This window comes from Cervus canadensis, chromosome 15 (genome assembly GCF_019320065.1).
Source record: "Cervus canadensis isolate Bull #8, Minnesota chromosome 15, ASM1932006v1, whole genome shotgun sequence".
Taxonomy (NCBI): domain Eukaryota; kingdom Metazoa; phylum Chordata; class Mammalia; order Artiodactyla; family Cervidae; genus Cervus; species Cervus canadensis.
In genome coordinates, this window is record NC_057400.1 from 16,469,369 (window position 1) to 16,492,756 (window position 23,388).

At 48.1% G+C, this 23,388-nt stretch overlaps 1 protein-coding gene across 1 annotated transcript in view; it reads right to left on the reverse strand.

The window, feature by feature from the left end:
* LCT (lactase) overlaps positions 1-23,388 on the reverse strand; it is a 47,742-nt gene that overhangs the window by 1,139 nt on the left and 23,215 nt on the right. Inside the window, exons 7-15 of the mRNA XM_043487531.1 lie at positions 19,619-20,264; positions 16,916-18,463; positions 15,812-16,080; positions 12,134-12,424; positions 9,672-9,870; positions 7,892-8,094; positions 5,801-5,910; positions 4,116-4,250; positions 930-1,153 (exon numbers count right to left, since the gene is read on the reverse strand). Coding sequence (XP_043343466.1) covers positions 930-1,153; positions 4,116-4,250; positions 5,801-5,910; positions 7,892-8,094; positions 9,672-9,870; positions 12,134-12,424; positions 15,812-16,080; positions 16,916-18,463; positions 19,619-20,264 — 3,625 coding nt within the window. The remainder of the gene's footprint in view (positions 1-929; positions 1,154-4,115; positions 4,251-5,800; positions 5,911-7,891; positions 8,095-9,671; positions 9,871-12,133; positions 12,425-15,811; positions 16,081-16,915; positions 18,464-19,618; positions 20,265-23,388) is intronic.

Here is a 23,388-nt window from a genome sequence, read left to right on the forward strand (position 1 = left end):
TGAGCTTCTCTGATGGTCTAAGCCCCTCTCCACCGGGCCTGCTGGGGCTGTGCCTGCCCACAGTGCTCCCAGTCCCCAATTGCAGGTCAAGGCGAGCTTTTTTTCAGCTCTTGGAGAGAGCAGCCTACCCTGCACGGAGGAATCATTAGCTGGTCCCCCGTTGGTGTTACCACAGAGCCATCTGTATTTTTCTAGACAGGCTTAGCCCTAATTGGGAGCTAGGAACATGCCTAGACTAAATTAACCCTGCTGGGTCAGCTATCATCGTCTTCACATCTTGGGATACTGTTCTTGGGCAGTCTCAAGGGACCCTTGGGAAAGATTTTTATCTGGAATAAGATTTTCTTTTTTTTTTTTTAAAAACAAAACAAAAAAAAACCTGCAATTTATTTACAAAACAAGTTCTTTTGATTTACAAAAATTACCCCAAAAAGTGACAAAAATAGAAATGGAATAAGATTTTCTATTTGTTTCTCTCTGCTGCTTCATTGCTCACTTTCTTTTACTCAGCATTACATTCCCGTGTCATAGTCCCATCCCTGGTTGTTCTGCTGAGCTGTAAGGGTCTCAGACTTCTGCTTGGGGAACAAAAGATAATACAATTTCTCCAGCCCATTCCTCCTGGGCCCTGCCCAGACTGTCCACAGGAGGCCACTGCTGTTCAGGGATATGGACACCGGAGGGTCAGACACAAAAGGGCAGGCCAGGAACTCTGGTCCAGCTGCATCAGGCAACAGGGTTTTGCTTGCTGAACTTTAATGTAGGAAGGAAAAATCTTAGTGTGCAGCCCCCCAGAAAGGCTTAAACACAAAAGGAGGTAGAAGCCTCACCTTTCTCATCTGAGACTGGTGGGTGTAGTATCGGCTGCAGATGTTAGATGTTTCCAACAATAAAAGGCACACATAGAGGAAGGGGTAGGCCCATCATACCTTTGAGTGCCTCATTGATGTAACTGCGGAGGTAGTAGATCCTTGCAGTGTCGTTGAGGTATGCTTCTCCCCGATGGGACACTCCATTCTCTGTGACATAGATTGGGGGGTTGTTGTACTCCTCCTTCAACCAGTTCAGGATCCTCCTGAAGCCAAAAGGGGTCATCTTCAGCCAGAAGGAGCCAGAGTCTGGCCAGGAGCGGTCTGTGATGGAGGCCACTCCCCTGCAAGTTCAAACACTAGGGATTAGGTGTCAGTTTATAAATCCCAAGAGATGCTCTGCACAAAACATGAACAAGATTTACACTGAAAAACAAAAAACCCTTTGACTTTTCAGCTCAGTCGCATCTGACTCTCTGCGACCCCATCCATGGACTGCAGCACGCCAGGCTTCTGTGTCCATCACCAACTCCCTCAGCTTACTCAAACTCATGTCCATAGACTTGGTGTTGCCAATCATCTCATCGTCTCTCGTCCCCTTCTCCTCCTGCCTTCAACCTTTCCCAGCATCAGGGTCTTTTCAAATGAGGCAGCTCTTCGCATCAGGTGGCCGAAGGATTGGAGTCTCAGCTTCAGCATCAGTCCTTCCAATGAACACCCAGGACTGATCTCCTTTAGGATGGACTGGTTGGATCTCCTTGCAGTCCAAGGGACTCTCAAGAGTCTTCTCCAACACCACAGTTCAAAAGCATCAACTCTTTGGTGCTCAGCTTTCTGCATGGTTCAACTCTCAAACCCACACATGACCACTGGAAAAACCATAGCTCTGACTAGACGGACCTTTGTTAGCAAAGTAATGTCTCTGGTTTTTAATATGCTGTCTAGGTTTGTCGTAGTTTTTCTGCCAAGGAGCAAGCGTCTTTTAATTTCATGGCTGCAGTCACCATCTGCAGTGATTTTGGAGACCCCCCAAAATAAAGTCTCTCACTGTTACATTGTTTCCCCATCTATTAGCTTTGAAGTGATGGGACCAGATGCCATGATCTTCGTTTTCTGAATGTTGAATTTTAAGCCAGCTTTTTCACTCTCCTCTTTCACTTTCATGAAGAGGCTCTTTAGTTCTTCACTTTCTGCCATAAGGGTGGCGTCATCTGCATATATGAGGTTATTGGTATTTCTCCCGCAGTCTTGATTCCAGCTTGTGCTTCATCCAGCCCAGCGTTTCTCATGATATACTCTGCATATGAGTTAAATAAGCAGGGTGACAATATACAGCCTTGACGTACTCCTTTCCCGATTTGGAGCCAGTCTGTTGCTCCATGTCCAGTTCTAACTGTTGCTTCCTGACCTGCATACAGATTTCTCAGGAGGCAGGTCAGGTGGTCTGGTATTCCCATCTCTTGAAGAATTTTCCACAGTTTATTGTGATCCACACAGTCAAAGGCTTTGGCGTAGTCAATAAAGCAGAAGTAGATGTTTTTCTGGAACTCTCTTGCTTTTTTGAGAATCCAACAGATGTTGGCAATTTGATCTCTGGTTCGTCTGCCTTTTCTAAATCCAGCTTGAACATCTGGAAGTTCATGGTTCACGTACTGTTGAAGCCCGGCTTGGAGAATTTTGAGCATTACTTTGCTTTTCTCTTTTCACTGGTTGTAGTGACATCAGTGCTGGTGTAACTTTGGACAGACCACCTAAACTTTCCACCAGTACACAGGAACGGACTTACTCATGGACCTAACCTTCCAAGCTGCTCGGGAACAGGCCACACCTCACACTAGACGTGGAAGGGTGCTCACTCCCATGGAGCGCGAGTGCTAGGTCTTCAGAGAAGGGGCTCCCTTGAGTCACCTATGTCTGGTCAATACCTCATGCAGGCCACAGGCAGTACACCCACAGGAATGAATATTTGGGCCCCCATTAGTGTGATGATGGGGTAGATATTCTAGGACCTGCCTTAAGTGCCCAAGACCCTGTTTCTCTCTCCAGTGATGGGCAAAGAGAGGGTATCACATTGTGCCAAAGGCGTGCCGCCAGGGAAGGCACAGGCTCATGCATTTCATTATTAGGACCAGCCATTTAGATATTTAACATCCACAGTCCTTCAATAAAAAAACCTTTTACCAGTAGCTGGATTTATCTTGTTCAGCTGAACTGAATGTGGGACATTTCATAAGCTGAGCACAGGTGGCTGGGAAGACAGTCCCAGGACCAGTGAGGTAGCAGAGTCAAGTGGGTGCTGAAACGGGAACCAGCGGGGGCGCCCCCTCAGCCCCTCTCAGCAAGCCTGACTCTGCTGGTTGGAGGATGAGTGGGGATGTCCGTGCTTGTTTCCAAAGAATCCGGACAGATTCACAGCTACTAATGTGGAAAGGTGCTTGTCAGAAAAGGAACAAAAGGGACTTCCCTGGCAGTCCAATGGCCAGGACCCCGCACTTCCCCTGCCGGGGGAGCTAAGATCCTGCGTGCCGCATGGCACAGCCAACCAAAGCAAAACAAAACCCAACCAAAAAAAGCTTTCTTAATCTAACAAAGAATGTCTACAGGAAAAAAAACCTACAGAAGACAATGAATGTTGGAATATTAAACCTTGCCTCGAGATGGGGAATAAAATAATGTCTTTGTAAGTATTAGAGGCTATTATAAAATAACAAATATCTTTGTAAGTGTCTCAATAAATATTAGATATTTACCAATTTTTAAAAAAGGAACAGATACTGTGCATATGTGTAATCTTGTTTTTCTGTAATATATTCCTGTATGACATTTCTGACATGTAAACTATAATATATATATCATACATATAAAGAGAGGTAGTATACCTATACACATACAAACACTTCTGAAATGACAAGAATTTTCTCCTCTTGCTTTCTAACGTTTCTACTGTGAACATACATTATTGTAATAGAGAAATGGTTTAACTTTTACCCTCAAAGGTAAAAAAGAAAGTTATTTTAACTGAAATACATCTGATAAGTGAGAAAAATCTGATGAAAAAACATATATATATGTAAATCTTAATTATTTTTAAACACTCTAAGCCTGTCTGCTTTAATGAAAAGCATCTTGGAAACCCTAGCCTGTATAATTGTCTGACTGACAGGTGTATATCAGGAGTTGGGGCTTGTCTTGCAAACCCCAGGATAGGCAGCATCAGGAGGCGGTTTCAGAGGCTGTGCAGGCCTCTAAGTGAGAGAGGGCACTCTGCTGTCTTCCCCAAAGATTGTTCCAGGCGCCCTTCCTTACCTGTCTGCATCGAAGGAAGAGATCCAAGAGTCATAGTTGAGATTGTAGGCCAGGACAGTGGTGTAGTGATTGAACCCAAAAAAGTCGTAGGTGCCGTTGATCCTCCTCCTCTCACTCTCCGTGAACTCAGGGAGCCTGGGCGGGAGGAGCCGTTAAGGGCGTGGGGCTTTGGGAAGGGACTGTCGTAGGGCAGGGCCGGTGGAGGGCTCTGCACCCAGGTACCCCAGGTGCCCAGGGGCAGCCGACCAGGAGTGAGGAGAGGCCCTCCCAGGTGCCGCTGAAAGCGCCTGAGCCTCCTTCCACCAGGACACAGACCTCACCTCCCTCACAGACCCTCTCTTCCGGTTTTTTTACTGTAGTTTGTTTAGACGTGCTTCTTTTCTCCAAAGTCTGTCCTTACTAGTAGGGGAAATGCTTTTAACAAACTGAATTGATAGGCCTTTTGAGATCTGGACTTTTCTGCTCACATGATTTTACTGCACTTTCTTTTTAAACATCTAGTGGAGCATTTTCCATATATACATATATTTTTTCATTGAAGTATAGGTGATTTACAATGTTGTGCCAGTCTCAGCTGTGTGACTCATTTATATACATAAATACATTCTTTCCACGTGTTCTCAGTGAGACTTTTCTGTGTGATGTGATTAACGTGTCCTTGTGTGTGGCACTTAGAGTTTCCCCTCTCCCAGATCCTGACCACATGCTGCTGGTTTAGGGTTGCTGAGAGAATGCCCTGCTTCGGTGTCTGACTCTTCATCTTGACCTTCCTGCTACCATTAACCTAGGAAAGAACCTTACTTCCTGGAGTTTCTGAAATACTGGGGCAAAACTAAGGTCCAAGTTCCCCCGCCCCAACCCCTGTCATACCGTTTACTTCCCTGCTCAGGAGCCAGCAAGGGCTTCTCAGATCCTGTGGCTTCCAGACTGAGCCCCTGTGCCCAGCCTCCAGCCCCTCTACCGTGTGGCCTTGGCCCTCCCCGCGGCTGGCCAGTGTCCCCAGTTGCAGCCGTAGGTGCTCCACTCACTTCTACCCCTAGGCCGGCGCTCTCACCCTTCCCCTTGGATCGAAAGCCTCCTGCTTTCCCCAGTGCTGTTCATTGTCAAGGCCCAGTCAGCCAACACGCTGTCTTGTCCAGGGAGTCTCCTGGGTCCACCCAGCCTGCCCTGATCTCAGCTGAGTCTTCGATGCATGAAGAAATCGGGGAATAGAATTCCTTGGAGTCATGAAGGTCACTGTCTTCCCAGCTGCCGTGTCAGCACCTGAGGAAGCCATACTTAGAAGTAGGTGCTTCAGCACGGTTGTGTTGATGGACTGGAGCACTCGCTTGTTGGAGGCCAGGGTTGACAGATCAGACCTTTTGGCTCAGCAGGACTTGCCCAACCAGGCCAGCACATGCGTGATGTAAGGGCTGGGGTGGATTGCTTAATCCTCACAGCTGGGCTAGAGGAGGCTCAAAGAGGGAGCTCGTGGGTCACTAAGAAGTGGGTGCCCCAGATGTCCTGCCTATTCTGAAGAATAACCAGAGCAACTGCCTTTGTCAGAGCCGTGCCTGTCCGGGGCTGAGAGCTCCACCTACACACTCGTGTCGTCTTTCCAGCACGCATGGAAGCACAGACAGTAACTTGCCTCAGACACTCCTCTCCAACCCCAACAGCACCTCTGCCAGCCACCCAGGACCTACCGAGACTTGTTGAGGCCTTCCGCTAGGCTCCTGTCACGGATCCGCGTCTTCATCACCTCAGGGTAATCCCCATTCTTGAATATCGGATGTGCGAACCAGCCTCCCATGAACTGCAGTGGGGGTTGGGGGGACAGTCAGCGTTGGCATTGACAGGCAGGCTCCCGGCCCAGGAGTCACTGACCTCAGGCCTCCTTCTCCCCACCCAGTCTTAAACCCGCCCCTCTTCCAAGGCTGTTCCCATGTTGCAGTTTAAACGCCCATGGGTCTTGTCACCGTGCTGGGAGTTCACTACGGGCAGGGCCGTGTTCTCACCCCCTGCAGCTGGAGGGATGTGAACGGCGCTGAGCCCTGGGCCTGCTGGGTGCTGCCTCGCTGCGCTTAGGAGGGCCGGGCCCAAGAGGCGGAGAGACTCCAAGCCTCCAGGCCCTGATTCCCTCGCTGACCACAGAGGAGGTCTACTGCCTAAGGACCCATCAGAACCTTCTAGGGTGGGCAGAGATGCGAGGCTCTCCTGGTTACCCAGGCAAAGGTTGATTCCTCATGGGCTTTGGACTTGCAGCCCTAAAGTGGGGAACTTTCCTGTCTGTTTTCTTAAATAAGGTTCAGGCCACCCTTAGCCCTTAGAGGGTATACACGGCGCTTGCGTGCTGTGATGCTGTGGGTCCTGAGAGGCTTGTCTCTTCACATCCTCCCTGCAACTGCTGGCTGCTGCCTGGAATGTGGGGTGAGAGCAGCCTTCCATTCTTAGCCAGAGATGAGGTTTAGAACATACTCGCTCCAGTAAAAGAAGCTTCAGTTCACTGGGAGGTGAGGAATTGTGTTTCCGGGGAAGCTGAATTCAAGAAGGGGTGTGCAGATCACTGTCCTGGGCTGCAGGATCGCAGCTCACTGACAAGCTGATGATTAGACTACAGTGTGACATTTCCAAAAATGAATTACTGCTCTAATTCATCAGTTCTGTGAATCTGAAATGAGGGAATGCCTTAATTTTGGTCCTAGGCTTCCCCCCAAGCTGGCTACCAAATGGGGACATTAAATTCTTGTTTGCATTTAATTCATTTGACCACTTTTGTCAAGTTCCTTTGTGAAGAATTTGGCAAACCAAGGCCATTGGTGTCCTTTCAGAAATGCTGGTCTGCATGCTATTCCTCAGGGCCAAAAGTGGGGAGCAGTCTGGAGAGGGAGATGCTTGCCTTTCTTTCCTTATCCTGAAACACGGGAGAGGGTGCCTTCCAACCTCCCAGAGGCAGTAGCAGGAGCCAGGGACAAGCTATGCCTGAAGAAGGCTGTTCTCTCTCTCTCCTTTCAGGCACCCAGACTGAAATAAGGGGAGCCGTGTTGGCACCTGCTTACTTGTGTCTCTACTTCCTAAGAGCAACATTCCATGACCAAAAGATGCAAGTCCTTATATTAACTCATGGAATTAGAAAATTAGGGGTGCTGATGAGTTTCACAGAATTCCAATTTAAGGAAGTCTCAGGCAGAGAAACCTTCCCTGGTGGCTCAGGCAGTAAAAGCATCTGCCTACAATGCTGGAGACACGGGTTCGATCCCTGGGTCGGGAAGATCCCCTGGAGAAGGAAATGGCAACCCACTCCAGTACTCTTGCCTAGAAAATTCCATGGATGGAGGAGCCTGGTGGGCCACAGTCCATGGGGTCACAAAGAGTCGGACATGACTGAGCAACTTCACACTAGGCAGAGAAAGTAAGGTCAGATGGTGACACCTAGAGGTGAAGTGTGACATTGCAGCCCAGTCCTATAGTCAAACCACCGATTGGAGAGGCTGAATTTCTGTTACTTAGCCTCAAGCCAGTGTTGCATTCAGTAAGAGTTGTATGTATAACTGATTTTCTAAGACTTGAAAGAAAACTCAACCCCAAAGAACTTTCATTCCAGCAAACCTATGGGGTAATTAGAAAACTAAGATATTAAAAGCTTTGATGATTTTCCCAAGTGCACAAAATAAGGTAACAGCAAAACAAGGCCTAGATCCTAAATCTTTCTTTCACAGTCTAATTCTGTTTTCATTAGATCATGACAGGAGGGGAAAAGAAAAGGAGTAAAAACAACGCCTAGAGGAAAATCTGACCTGAACGTATCTCTTGGCTGCTTCCACATCCTCCTGGTTGGAGGGGTCTCTAGGCTCAGCCCAGTCGCTGCTGATGGTGATGGAAATGATGCCACCTTGACGGGCACGGTACACATCATTGTACAGATGCCAGACCTCAGCATGAGCCTTTATTAGGTTGTGGCCAACAATGTAGGGGGCAGTGCCAGGCCTAAAGGAGATTCCTGGAAATACAGACATAGACGTCAGTGAAGAATAAATGTGGCCAGGACTTCCCTGGTGGTCCAGTGGTTGGGAGTCTGCTTGCCAATGCAGGGGACATGGGTTCAATCCCCAGTCCAGGAAGATCCCACATGCCTCAGAGCAACTAAGCCTGTGTGCCATAACTACTGAGCCCATGCTCTTAGAGCTGTGAGCTACTACAAGAGAAGTCATTGCAATGAAAGGCCCATGTACCACAACTAGAGAGTAGCCCTCAATCTGCAACTAGAGCAAACCTGTGCACAGCAATGAAGACCCAGCACAAGAATAAATGTGGCCAAGAACATCACTTTCTGCCTATAGATGGCCTCTTGGTGTTTGGGAGAAAGACTGTAGATTTTGTCTTGAGGAAGAATGGAATTCAGATCCTGGCTCTACTCCTTCCTGGCTGACCATGTAACTTTGGGTGAGTAATTCAGCCTTTCTGCTTCTTCCTCTGCAAAATGAGCAACACAGAGTTCTTGTGAATAGTGTGTGTGTGAAGCACCCAGAAGTACTTGATGTTGGTTTCTATACCCCTCACCCAAAGAGTGGCTCACGTGTCTCGGGCAGAGTGCCTGGAAGAGTGTGTGCCTCAAGGGCTGGCATCCTGACTCTCTTCGGGGACACAGTGAAAGTAAGAGCTGGAGCGTATAGCTGATGGAAGCAGCTGACACAGATTCCTCGAGAGCAAACGTTAGAGAGGCAGCCTCTCATGTGTTGGAGGAACAAAAAACCAAAACATCAACCAAGGACCAATGGCTGATGCATCTGATAATGAGTTGAAGCAGATCTCCCCGTGGCTCTTCCCAGCTTGGACACATAATCCCAAGAAATCAGAGAAATGAACACAAATTTACCCTCTAAGGCTCAGAGTCAGAGAAAAGGAAAATCGGAGGGTTCTCAAATGACAAGGACAGGTTCACAATTCCTTATTCAAAATTCTTAGGAATACAATGTTGTAAATCAAATATACGTCTGTTAAAAAAAAAACCTCAGAGTTTGATGTATTTAGAAATTAAAAGGTTTCTGTGTCTTAGAAATGTAATAAGTTGCATATAACATATGTACATATGACCCCAGCAGGGCTCAGGACAGCTCTCCATATTTAAAGACACTGATATATCTGCAGCAGAATTTTTGAAATTTCTAAGTGGGATGCCAACCTTATACTGGTTCATAACAGGTTAAGCCCAGGTCAGCCAAATCAAACACTGGGAACTTTGGCCTTTCGGGAGTTGATAAAAAAAAACAAACCCACTGTGGATCTGTATAGTCTGATGTATTGTCCTTTTCTGTATCAATTAGTTCTCACCCTTGATCTCGGGGAGCTTCTTATCAGAGGTAGATCAGATGCACAGAGCAAAGAAGCCACTTGGCAGTTTGAGACGTGAGGTTCATGTTCAGCAGAAGTGGTGTCAGAACGGAGCGGTGGGGAGGCAGGAATTCTGAGGCCTTGGGGCTTTCCTGGCCACCTCCTCCAGGGCCACCTGGATTTCATGTCTGTGGTGCTGAGAAAGCCACCCTCCGGTTGCTGACCAGTGGGGTCTGAGATCTTTACCTGGAGCTGCCGTCCCGTAGCCGTAGCCCTGGTTAGCAACGACATAGGGCTCGTTCAGTGTGATCCAAAACTTCACCTTGTCCCCCAGCCTCTGGAACAGCACGTCTGCATACTCCTTAAACCGCTGTACGATCGTCTCGTTCTCCCAGCCCCCAGCATCCTGGAGTGCCTGGGGCAGGTCCCAGTGGTAAATGGTCACCTGTGAAAACGCAGACCGGCATTTCCATCAGCCTGCTTTTCATGGGAACCCACCGATGCTACATGCGCCAGCATAAATGTCTATTGCTAAGGATGAGGAGGAATGATGAGACAAAAAAGCTTCAAAGTTCTTTGGAGGAAAGGGTAGGACAGCAGAGCTGAAGCGTGAGAAAAATTCATACATCTGGATCAGAGAAGCCTGGGTTTGAGTCTCAGCTCTGCCCCCTACCAGCTGTGTGACCTCGGCTCAGGCACTAAGACCTCCGTGTCCTGCAATCACTGTGAGGCCTAAATCGCACGGCAGAGGACAGGAAAAGTGATTGACATCCTGCCAGCTCTTTGGCCAGTGTTAGCTCTGACTCTAATCAAGGATCAGAAATGCTAGAGCTTCAGAATCTCCTGGATAGAATGCTCTGAGGGTTTCAGAAGGAGGGAGGCATTTTGCTTGTCAAGGGGCATCCCCAAGGACGTCTAGTGTGTCTGCAGGCTCTTCCTGTGGGATGGGAGCCCTTTGCTGGAGATGGGCCCCTCTGGCCACACCCATGTGGTGGCCTTTCCTCCCCCGGGTCCCCTTTTGCTGCTCCTGACACACCCCCATGCCGGGGTCTCCACGGAGCTGCCAGCCGTCCTCAGCTCAGACCCAGTCTTTCCCTTTCCCTGAAATGCCCTTTGCCTGCCTAAGCAGCCACCCAGATTCTCTTCTTTTTTTAAGACTCACACCTCCTTGAAGGTTTTTATGGCCATATCACTTTTCTGCCTTGTCTCAATGTCCTTAAGAACTAAGGGAATTCCTTGATGGTTCAGTGGTTAGGACTCTGAGCTTTCACTGCCCAAGGCCCAGATTCATTCCCTGATCGGGGAACTAAGATCCCACAAGCCTTGTGATGCAGCCAAAAATAAATAAAAGTTTAAAATCTATAAATAAATAAAAGCTTAAACACTATTTTAAAAAACAAGAACCATAAGATAATTTAGCCCTGAGTTGTGTTCTCTCTGAATTGTGCATAATGGATATTAATTCCCCCTGATCTCGGGGTCCTACAGGACAGCCACTGGCCCTCCCATCTCCATCACAGCTAGCACTCACATGCACTGTAATAAACGCTGCATGACCAATTTATTCCTGCAGTGCTAGCAGTGTGAGGAGTCCAGGTAGCACTTTTTTAAATTAAATATTTATTTTTATTTATTTGGCTGCGCTGGGTCTTAGTTGCAGCATGAGAACTCTTAGTTGTGACATGTGGGATCTAGTTCTGTGACCAGGAATCGAACCCAGGCCCCCGGTATTGGGAGCTCAGGTCTTAGCCAGTGGACCACCAGGGAAGTCAGTCAGGTAGCACTTTCGTTTGTAAAAGTCTCTGCTTTGTGGGGTGGGAAGAAGGGGGTTGTAATTCGGAGATTATACTCTGGCTGTAGTACGTAATCTCCAATCACTACAGCAGAGGACACACCAGTACCACAGAGCTAGTGCCCTCTGGCCCTTTATCATAAATGGCCCAGGAGAAAAGGAAAAGAGTTCTTAGGCTCCCAAGTAAAATGTAAAAGATCTGGTGATAGCGAAGGAAGCCCCCACGTGAGCTTTATTATTCATAAAAACTCATGGCTTAAAAGCACACGAACTTTTGCCTCAGCAGTTCTGCTTCCTAGGATCATATCCTATAAACTTCTACCCTAGTCTAATTATGTAACTACAGTTACACAGACAGAGGAGCCTGGTGGGCTAAAGACCATAGGGCTGGAAAGAGTTGGACACGACTGAAGCAGCTTAGCATGCATACACACTCATTGCAGTGTTGGTTACAAGGGAAGAAGAGTGAAAACAGGGAAGAGTGTCCACTAATAGGGAAGTGATTAGAAAAGTGAGGTGCAATTTCCACATAACTGAAAAGACAGAAAGAACAAATGAGGAAAATACATATGGATATGGGAATATCTGTAAGGACTGTTGTTAAATAAAGAGTATCAAACTATATGTATCAATCATACCATTAGGAAAAAGGAAGGGAAAAAGCATAAACACACACACACATACATATTGCCTTCTGGTCAGAAACCCCAAAGGACATGAAAACTCAGCAAACTTAGTCACCTGTAAACAGGGTCACCTGTAAAGCGTGGCAGTCAGGGACAGAAGGAAAATCTTTACAGGCAACTGAAAAACTAAACTTGACAACAGCACGTTTTCCCCACAGTAGATGGGCTCCGCAGCCCAGCCGGTTCCCTCTCGTGGACTTGGCCAAGACCTGCTCAGGGCCCCACCTCACCTGGGGCTGGATGTTGGCAGCCAGCAGCGTGTCGATGAGCCGCACATAATAGTTCAGGCCCGCTTCATTGATGTACTTGTTGGTCCCGTCAGGGAGGATGCGAGTCCAAGAGATGGAAAAGCGATAGTGGGTCACGCCCAGGGTCTGCAGGGCGACCAGGTCCTCGGCAATCTTGTGGTAACTGTCACAGGCCACGTCTCCCGTGTCATTGTTCTCAACCCTCAGGGGTGTGTGAGAAAACGTGTCCCAAATACTGAGTCCTTTGCCATCTGCTCTCCATGCACCTTCGATCTTAAGATGACAAGACATGGTCAAGTCAGTCATGTAGTCATGTCAGTGGGGGAGTCCTGGGTCAGGAGTGGGGGAGTCCTGGGTCAGGAGTGGGGGAGTCCTTCCTGTCAGTGGGGGAGTCCTGGGTCAGGCCGTAAGTCAGCATCACCTTCTCTGCTCCCCCGACTTCTCAACTCCTGCAGCTTTCTGTACACACTTTCTGAACGTCATGGCACTATCACACTGCACTGAGCAGTTATGTGTCTGCTGGCTGGCCTCCCTCCAGCAAGACTAGGCAAGACTAGACGTGGCCTCTTTCATCTTGGTGGCCCGGCTGTCAGTGCAGCAACGTCTGGTGTATGGTGGGTGCTCATTAAACGTTTCAATGAACAATCTGATGTGCCTTAACTCCAAGCACAGTCAGACACATCCCGATGATGCCAGACGTGGAGGCGGAGTTTCTAACCAGGATGGGTATCACTGTTTCTATGCCTCCTTTTCCTCCTTTCACCTAATCTACATGGAAACTGACACAAGCCACCGAGCAAATGCCTACGCATGGGCTTGGGTAGTCCAAGATGTGTAATTTCTATAAATTACTTTAAAACACTTTGACAGGTATGGTGTGATACTCTGTGACTGGCTGCAGCTAAGGCAGTGTGGCGTTTTAACCAAGAATGCATATCCAGGCTTGGCCTGCTCGGCCCCTGTGAGAGTGGCAGGGCGTTGGAGCAGCGGGAAGGACCAGGTGTTGTCCATCTGCGTGCAGGAGACGGCTTGGTGGTTGGGAGACTAGTTAATGCAGGGGGACTAAGACAATAAGCGACTATGTTGAGGATATTGGGAGTTAGATTTCTCATCATTGGAGAAAAGAGATATGACTATGAAAAGCGGGAAAGCCGGCATTAACCTTGTGAGTAGGATTGGACTTGGGGGTATCAAAGTGTTTTTTTTAACATACATAAAGATGTGGGTGGATATAGAAATAGATATCTGTGCACACACACTGTGTGTGTACACATGTATTTCCTCACTCTGTCCACTTCTAGAGGGCCTAGAAGTAATGACCCGCTAGCATACTAAGCACCTAGATCTTGGTTTCTAGATGCCCTTATCCAATAAAAGAAACCAGGGCTCATTAGAGAGATGGCTGATTAAAGGGCTGGGGCAGAAAAGACAGAAGATGCTTGGAACATCTTGTTGTACCAGAAAGAATTAGGAAAGTGCTCAAAGAACGATGGGCCACGTCAAAAGGACGCAGGCTCTAGCTAAAGGACTATCCACCTGGCAAAATGTGGGATGATTTAAATATCTCCATACTAATGATGACAAAAATATAACCCACTGAACAAAATAGAATTTCATGAGGCCATACTTTTGATACATATCAATATGTATTTATATGCAAATAAAATGTAAAAAAGCAGAAGAAAAGACAAAACTCGACCTTTCTGTTGAATGCTACCTAATAAATATAAAAGCAATGATGGACTGAGAAAAATCACCATTTGTCAACTGTCACAGTAATACCTGATTCAGGCCTGCAGCCATGCCCTAGAATGAGACCCTTTCCCTGGCCCTAGAATAAGTCCAGCTGGAAACCCATGGGGCTGTGGTTCTCACCCAGGGATTATTTGTCCCCGAGGAGACACTTAGCAATGTCTGGAGACATTTCTGGTTGTTACAGCTGGGGAAGGGGTCTACTGGCATCCAGTGGGCAGAGGCCAGGTTTGTTACTAAACATCCTGCAGTGCACAGGATGGACCAAAGTGCATGGGATGGACCACAGTGCACGGGACGGACCACGGTGCACGGGACAGACCACGGGGCACGGGACGGACCACGGTGCACGGGACGGACCACGGTGCACGGGACGGACCACGGTGCACACGACGGACCATGGTGCACGGGACGGACCACGGTGCACGGGATGGACCACAGTGCACACGACGGACCACGTTGCACGGGATGGACCACGGTGCACGGGATGGACCACGGTGCACACGACGGACCACGGTGCACACGACGGACCATGGTGCACGGGATGGACCACGGTGCACGGGATGGACCACGGAGCGCGGGATGGACCACAGGGCGCGGGATGGACCACGGAGCACGGGACGGACCTTAGTGCACGGGACGGACCACGGAGCACGGGACGGACCATGGTGCACGGGACGGACCATGGTGCACAGGACGGACCACGGTGCACGGGATGGACCCATGGTGTGTAGGATGGACCACAGAGCACGGGACGGACCACGGTGCACGGGTGGACCACAGTGCACGGGACAGACCACAGGGCACGGGACGGACCACGGTGCACGGGACAGACCACGGTGCACGGGATGGACCCATGGTGTGTAGGATGGGCCATAGTGCATAGGACAGCCCACAGCAAAGAGTTCTCCAGCCCCAAATTTCAGTTGGCCTGGCTGGAGAAACCCTTCTACAGAGGATTCTGTCTGCCTCAAGTAAGAGTAACAGGATCCTGTCTCTGAAATCTTGGCATTTCCTCCAATGAACCTTTCATGTTCAATGTACCAGAGCTCCAAAAAAGGACCAAGAGCTGTGGTTTCTTCTAGGCCATGGACAGACACATGAACAGTTTCTATGTTTGTGTGCTTAGCTAATGTACATCTGGATACTGCAGAATTTGGTCTGAGATGTCATTATATCATGGTAGTCAGGTCATCTGGCGGGGCTCCCCTCACCTTTCTTGGAAACAGCTTCAGCAGCTATGGTCACCTATAAAAAACTCAAGAGCTGAGCAAGCCAGAGTCAGGTCAGCTCAGACCACTGACCCCACCCAGGTTCCACACTGAGAATACAGAGCACCCACTCCTGGATCAAAGAAAATAAAAGGAGGCAGGAGATGTAAAGTAGGGTCCCACCCTTAACTGCCTTGGCAAGTCACACTTCACTTTGTAGCTTTCTTTTCTCTGAGGAAAAGTGAACCCTCGTATTTTCTGTATTAGTGAGCTTCATTTAGCATGAATAAGGTAAAGGTATGATGTTATTAGGATGTCAGAAAAAGCCCAGGTCCACATGATAGTCATTTTGATCAAACTGTCTGCTTGGAAGATACGAGGTAAGAAATAAAGGCATCCAGCTGAGAATCTTCATATTTGCACATCTTTGCCTAAGGGTTTCTGCCTGGCTCCACCTGGCCCGCTAACACCTGTCTCAGCCTGGCCCTTCTAACTGTGCTTGTTCTCCTGAATTTGGAGATGTGAAGAGGCCAGGCTGTCTGGGAAGAGGGTCTCCCAGACGCCCCTCCATCCCCACCCTGTGGTACCTGTCCCTCCCGCCCACAGGTCTGTGAAAACCCACTGCTCCTGCCTGCCCTCTGCAGCCCCGACAGAGCCTGGCATGTAGTAGGTTTACTGTAGACGGCTAGCTCCTCACCTGATATGAGGCGGTCGCTGCACTCCAGATGAAGTCCTTGGGGAACTGTCCGTATAGGAACTCATCATCCTTGGACAGCGGCATGCCATTGTTGGTGATGACCTCTGTGTAGTAACTGGCTGAGGCTCTTGCCGTGCGAGACCTGTTCACGTCATCAAAATCAACACGGTACAGTCCAAACTTGACCGTGTAGCCTTCCAGCCACTCAAAGTTGTCCATCAGGGACCAGGCAGCATATCCACGAAGGTTGACGCCATCAAGTCTGTAGGCTGGGGACATTGCACAGAGGGCAGAGGAGAGCTTTACACCAGGAGGGTGAGGGCCCAAGAAGCGCAGCCCCGTACTGGCTCCTCACTGCAGGCGGTCTTCAACCACCAACTTGTACACACAAGTAACGTGTGCCATGATAGATCGCCCTTTTGTTAACACTGATAACCCCATAACAAGTATTAATGACTGATCTTTGCAAAATCAAATTCTTTTGTTGGAGTAAAGGGACATGTCTGCAATTCAAGAGTCTTAGCCCACTTTAGAAGTTATTTCTCTGGGGTACATGGAACCTGAAAGTCAGTGCTAGTCATTCAGTCGTGTCTGACTCTTGGTGACCCCATGAACTGTAGCCCACCAGGCTCCTCTGTCCATGGAATTCTCCAGGCAATACTGGATTGGATTGCCATTCCCTTCTCCAGGGGATCTTCGTGACCCAGGGATAGAACCTGGGGCTCCTGCATTGCAGGCAGATTCTTCCCATCTGAGCCACCAGAGAAGCCTGACAAATGGAATCTACCAGAATATAGTAAGCTCCTTGTCAGCATAAAGGTGTTTGTTCTGTTCACTGCTGTGTCCCCAGCACTTAGAATAGTACTTGTCACACAGTATTTGGTCAGTAATGAAAACACGCCTGTGGGACTCTGTGTCACATGTGGGGAGAAGATCACTGCTTTTTTTCAGATTCCAGAGGGATATGTAACCTCAGACAGGGAGAGAGTTATAGGATCAGGGTATAAACAAGAGACCCATTAATGGTTTGTACTCCATTCTGCCAAGGCTCCTGACATACGGATGTTGGGAGACTTTGTAAGGGGAACTTGAACCCTCACGTACCTTTCAGAGCTTCGTTGATATAGGTTTTGTGGTAAAATATCCTGTCGGTATCTTCCAGTTTGGAGTCCGTCAGCCCCACTCCGTTCTCAGTGATATAAATGGGGATGTCCCCATACTCTTCCTTGACCCAGTTGAGCAGTCTCCGCATCCCCCAGGCGGCAGCCCTGTTCATGGCTGTGGCAGGCCAGGAAGTGTCCTCCCTCTCCAGCAGCTCCTGGTCACTCGTGTAGGAGGGTGGGTTTAACCTGGGTGTCGTGTGTTGCACGATCCTGGAGGAGTAAGTGTTGAGGCAGAACACATCGGCGGTAGCTGCGATGTATTGCTTCTCTTCCTCCGTGAAGCTGGGCAGGCGGGAGGTGGCCAGGTGTTGCAGTTCACTCCTGTTCCCCACCTTCCACTTCATGGCATCTGGGTAGTCTCCGTTTCGGAAGATGGGGTGGGCAAACCAACCCAAGGAGAATTGCAGCATTCGGTCAGCTGCCTCCACGTCCCTGGGGACCAGCGACTGGGGCTCTGCCCAGTGGGAACTGAGGCTCAAGGAGATGACCCCCTTCTGCTCTTGCCTGTACTTCTCATCATACGTGTGATAGACTCTGGCATGAGCTTTGATGATTGCATGGCCAATCCTATAAGGTCCCCAGCCTGGGTCATTCACATTTGGGGGAAATTCCCCTGAGCCATACCCCAACCAGGCCTGGTATGTGGGCTCATTAAAAGTCATCCAGAACTTGACTCTGTCACCAAAGGTCTGGAAGCAGAAGTCTGCATAGCTGTTGAACAAGTCAATCAGGGAAGGATTCTCCCAGCCTCCAATATCCTGCAGGGCCTGGGGCAGGTCCCAGTGGAACAGGGTTACCATGGGAGAGATGTTGTTTTCCACCAAGCCATTGATCAGCCTGTTGTAATAATCAACACCATGTGTGTTGACAGAAGTGTTTCTCCCAGTTGGGAAAATCCGAGACCAGGAGATGGAGAAGCGATAAGCCTTCACCTTCAAAGTTTGGAGCATGTTCAGGTCAGCATCCAGGTGGTTATAGCTGTCACAGGCCACGTCTCCAGTAGCGTTGTCTTTCACGTTGCTCCCTGGTGTGTGGGTAAAGTTGTCCCAGACGCTGGGGCCTTTGCCGTCAGCATCCCAAGCTCCTTCAATCTGATAGGCTGACGAGGACACACCCCACAGAAAGTCATCCCGGAATGTGCCATGGTAGAACAGATCTCTCTCAAACTTGGGTTGGTTGGAGAACTTCTCCCAGACCACTTTTGCCTTAGAGGGCACCTCAGATGGAAAAGTGAAGGCTCTGATTTTCCGGGGGACATTTGCTATACTGGGTGGTGACAGTCTTTTTACTACCTTGTTGAGGAAACCATTTTTTTCTATCACGCTGGTGAAAAAGTAGGCAGATTTCCTGGCAGTCCTTGGCCTGCTGCTGTCATTGAAGTTGACGTGGTACAGTCCAAACCTCTGGCTATACCCAGAAGGGCCTTCAAAGCCATCAATGAAGGAGCGAGCGATGTAAGACTGAACAACCACAGAGTCTTCTTTGACAGCTGTGGAGAAAAACAAAATTGGAAACTGCTTTAAAGTCTCTGTTACTGGTTGTTCTAAAGTCTCTGCTGTTATTTTTTAAATAGAGGTGCTTATTTGGGGTTTCTTAGCATTTCAGCCATGCTCCTTGGAAGAAAAGCTATGACCAAACTAGATAGAATATTAAAAAGCAGAGACATTACTTTGCTAACAAGTCAAAAGCCATGGTTTTTCCAGTAGTCATATATGAATGTGAGAGTTGGAATATAAAAAAAGTCGAGCACCGAAGAATTGATGCTTTTGAACTGTGGTGTTGGAGAAAACTCTTGAGAGTCCCTTGGACTGCAAGGAGATCAAACCAATTAATCCTAAAGGAAATCAGTCCTGAATATTCATTGGAAGGACTGATGCTAAAGCTGAAACTCCAATGCTTTGGTGACCTGATGCGAAGAACTGACTTATTGGAAAAAACCCTGATGCTGGGAAAGATTGAAGGCAGGAGGAGAAGGAGATGACAGGATGAGATAGTTGGATGGCATCACCAGCTCGATGGACATGAGTTTGAGCAAGCTCCAGGAGTTGGTGATGGACAGGGAAGCCTGGTGTGCTGCAGTCCATGGGGTCGGTCACAAAGAGTCAGACACAACTGAGCAACTGAATTGAACTGAGCACTGCAGCCCAGAAGGCACAGATTTAAGCAGCACTTGAATTGTGTTCTGCTATAAAATAGGGGAGGCTTGTAAAGGCAAAGCCTGTAAGGTTACATAAATTGTTTATCTAGAATTAGGATTGGAGGGGACTTCCCTGGTGGTCCAGTGGTTAAGACTCCATGCTCCCAATGCAAGGGGCATGAGTTCAATCCCTGGTCAGAGATCTAAGATCCTGCTAGCCACATGCTGTGAACAACAACAACAAAAAGATGATGAGGCTTGATGAATGGTTAGGACTCAGATGGGCAGAGCGTAGAAGGAGCATTGTAGGGACTAGGAATATAAAAGCAAACACTTAAGACCTTTAGAGAGAGAGTTAGAAGGCTGATATGAAGGACTGACTATTACTACAAACACTATTTTCTGGCTTCATTTCCATGGGAGATTGTTTTTGTCCCATAAAACAAAAGTCTGAAGACTTGATGAAGTACCACCCATGCTTGATCACTAGCATATCCATGTCCTTACCCTTGAGCACCTCATTGATATACTGGTTGAAGTAGTCAACTCTCAGGGAATCATCGATGAGGTCTTCATTCTCCGCTATGGGCATGCCGTTCCCGGCTAGGTAGATTGGAACTTTGCCTTTTGTGTATTCCAAGGATACAAAATTCAACAGCCTCCTTATGCCCCAGGGCACGACGCGAATCCAAGAGGATGCGGTCTGGGGCCACGCGGGGTCCACATGCTGGGAGAAGCCGCCGATGGTATCATAGCTGGGGATGCAGGTATGTCCTTGGGCCTTGCTGATGAGGCGGGAAGTGTAATGGGACAGACCCAGAAAATCAGCAGAGCCTTTCAAGAGCTGTTTCTCTGCCTGGGTGAACTCAGGGAGCTGGACCACAGGACTGGGGCACAGCTCGTTCAGCGGTTGGATCTGGGCCCTCAGGGCAGCCGGGTAGTCTCCATCCACGAAGACGGGGTGTGCAAACCAGCCCAGCATGAAGTGCAGGAAGCGTTCGGCGGCTCTCAGGTCCTCGGGCCTCTCTGGGGACAGGGGCTCTGCCCAGTCCGCGTTCAGCACGATGCCCACACGGCCCTGCTGCTGTGGGCGGTGGTGGCTGTCGTAGTGGTGCCAAGCCCTGGCGTGCGCCTTGAGGACCGTGTGAGCCACCTTGTGAGGAAGAAAGAAGGAAATTCAGGACTTAGTGACAAGTCAGTAACAAGTCAACGACAACGATGTCAGCAAGTTAACACCAAGGTGAATGATGGCAGCAAGTTAATAAAAGCAGTAAGGCTGATGACGTCAACATCAATATATCAACACTGATGTCAACAGTGTCATCAAGTCATCAACAAGTTAACACCTACGTCACATTGGCAACAAATCAACAAAATATCAAGTCAACAGCACCAAAGAGAAGTTAAGACTGATGCTAACAATGTAAAGGAGGCTAGAACATGGACAATGTTGACAACACCACCAGTGCCAGCAACATCAGCCACATGGACAATAGCTTCCCAAGTTAACAGCAACTATGTCCACAAGTGTTGACAACCAGTCAACACCACCATCAGATCATTAGCAATAGCACCACAACCACATCAACAATAAGGGTTAATGGCTTCTCTCGTGTGATCCTCAGTTAGTTGACAAGTACAAATACTATTTCTACAATACAGGTGCGGAACACAGATCCAGAGAAGGGGTAAATGCAGGCCGTCCAACCCCAGGCTTCTACTGTCCCTCATAGTGCTACATGGCCTCTGTGCTCAGTAAGGGCTTATTGACTAACTAGCCAACAACTAATTGGAAGGGGGGATCATTTTAATTAATACAAAGGAGGGGAAAATTCCTTCTAGCCTGCCTGATCTCCTTTCTACTTAATAAAATCTAGGAAGAGAAACCACCACCAAGATCTGTGTGTAGACTCAACTCATGGTCTTACAAAAGTCAGCATGGTTCCTTGGCGGAGCACCGTGAGACACTGGGCAAAGGTGGGGTGTGTGGAGCATAACAAGTCGAGATTTAAATCGACTCTGTCACATGCTCAGTAAACTCAAACCATCTTCTCTCTCGGCTTCAGCTTCGTCTGCAGGAAGTGGGTCATTCTGGATCCTCCCAGAAGGGCTCAGTGCGGCTGTGTGGGCAAGGCAGAGAGCAGAGACTGGGGTGCGGGAAGGGGTTTGTTACCACTGAGCTCCTTTTCCTGTTCATCATGTGAAGAGGCTGACGCCTGTGTTTGAGGAATGTTGTACCAGAACATTGCTCCATGAAGAGGGGCTCCTGACTGCTTCTGGTGTACCAAATATTAGTTCTTAACTGGGCCCTGACCTCCAGCAGCAAACTGTGCACCTTTCTTAAAAGCAGGAATGCTTCCCTTCTTAGCCTGCTGGTGTCAGGGCAAAACATGGAAGCAACCTAAATGTCCACTGACAGAGGGATGAATAAACAAGATGCGGTACATCTATACACTGAAATACTACTCAGCCAGAAAAAAGGATGAAATCATGCCATCTGCAGCAACATGGATGCAACCAAAAATTATCACACCAAGTGAAATATGTCAGAAAGAGAAAGACAAATACCATATGATATTATATGTGGAATCTAAATACAGCACAAATGAACCTATCTACAAAACAGAAAAAGACTCACAGATATAGAGAATAGACTTGTGGTTGCCACGGGGGAAACGGGGAGGGAGAGGGGTGGAGTTTGGGGTTGGTAGATGCAAACTATTATATATGGGATAGATAAACACCCATATATAATAGTATATATAATATATACTATACTACTGTATAGTATAGGGAATTATATCCAATCTCCTGGGATAAATCATAATGAAAAAGAATATTTACAGAGGTATATATGTATATAACTGAGCTGCTTTGATATACAGCAGAGATTGGCACAACACTGTAAATTAACTATACTTCAATAAAAACAACAACAATAAAAATCAAAGGTACTAAGCCGAGGGTACACTGTGACTACACTGTGAATGCAAGGAAACTGTGACTGGAATGAAATACTGGTAAGGTTATGAGAGAGATCTTTTCTTTGAAATTTTTCCTTACTGGTATCATAATGTTTTATAAATAAAAGGAAGAATTGAGAGAGAAAAGTGAGGTGGACTTTCTCATCACAGTCTCTATAGGAAAATCTCAGGAGACATAGCTGTAGGGATAAGAAGCCTAAGGAGAAAAGGATGGGATGAGCTTCACAATAAAAACACAGAAAGGTCCAAACCTTCCCCTTTCAGGAGTGTTCTCTTTCTCCGTGGGTGTGGTGAACAAGTGTGCTGAATGAGAACAAGCAAGTGTGCTGAACAAGAGCAGAATGGAAGCCTCGACTTAAGTGCTATGTTCTGGCATTATATTGAGTCACTTACAGAGCTCACTCTGTGCATAGTTTGAATTGCTCTCTAATTTTCTAATATGTGTTAGTATCATTTCCCCCCCCCCCAAAGGTTTTAATGTCTTGATGACTTATCTAGCATGGGGCACAGTGAATACTCCTGTCTTAAAACAGTTTGTGTGTGTTAGTTACTCAGTCGTGTCCTACTCTTTGTGATCCCACGGGCTGTAGCCCGCCAGGCTCCTCTGTCCATGGAATTCTCCAGGCAAGAATACTGGAGTGGGTTGCCATTCCCTTCTCCCGGGGATCTTCCTGACCCAGGGATTGAACTCGGGTCTCCCTTATTGCAGGCAGATTCTTTACCATCTGAGCCACCAGGGAAGCCCATTTCAGAACAGAACCCAAAGTGTGGCAGAGGAAAGCCAGACTAACGTGCTTATCCTGAAGAATGTTGCCAGTGAAGCTGGTAGCTTTTCTGGGAGATTTTAAAGAAAAAGGAAGATGATGCTTGGGACCCATATGAAGATATTTAAAATTTTGTCTCCAGGGACTTCCCTGGTTAAGACTCTGCACCTCTACTGCAGGGGGCATCAGTTCAATCCCTGATTGGGAAACTAAGATCCCATATGCCACATGTGGCCAAAAAAAGAAAAAATACTTTGTTTTCAGGTTATACATCCCCTTCTTATTGAAGTGATACTCTGATTGCCCCCTGCACCTTCCTCCGTCCCCACCTCCCCATCTCTCAGCCAGTATTGAGGGGTAGAGCTGGGATCTGCACTGAACTTCACAGACTCCTAGCCTAGACCCAGTGACTGGGTCAGGGATGAGCATGCGACCCACACAGAGATCATGAGCACAGGAGACCTTTGCCAGAACAGTGATAAGCCATCTTTCCTGTCTTCTACTGATGCTGAAATATGGGAGAAGGATT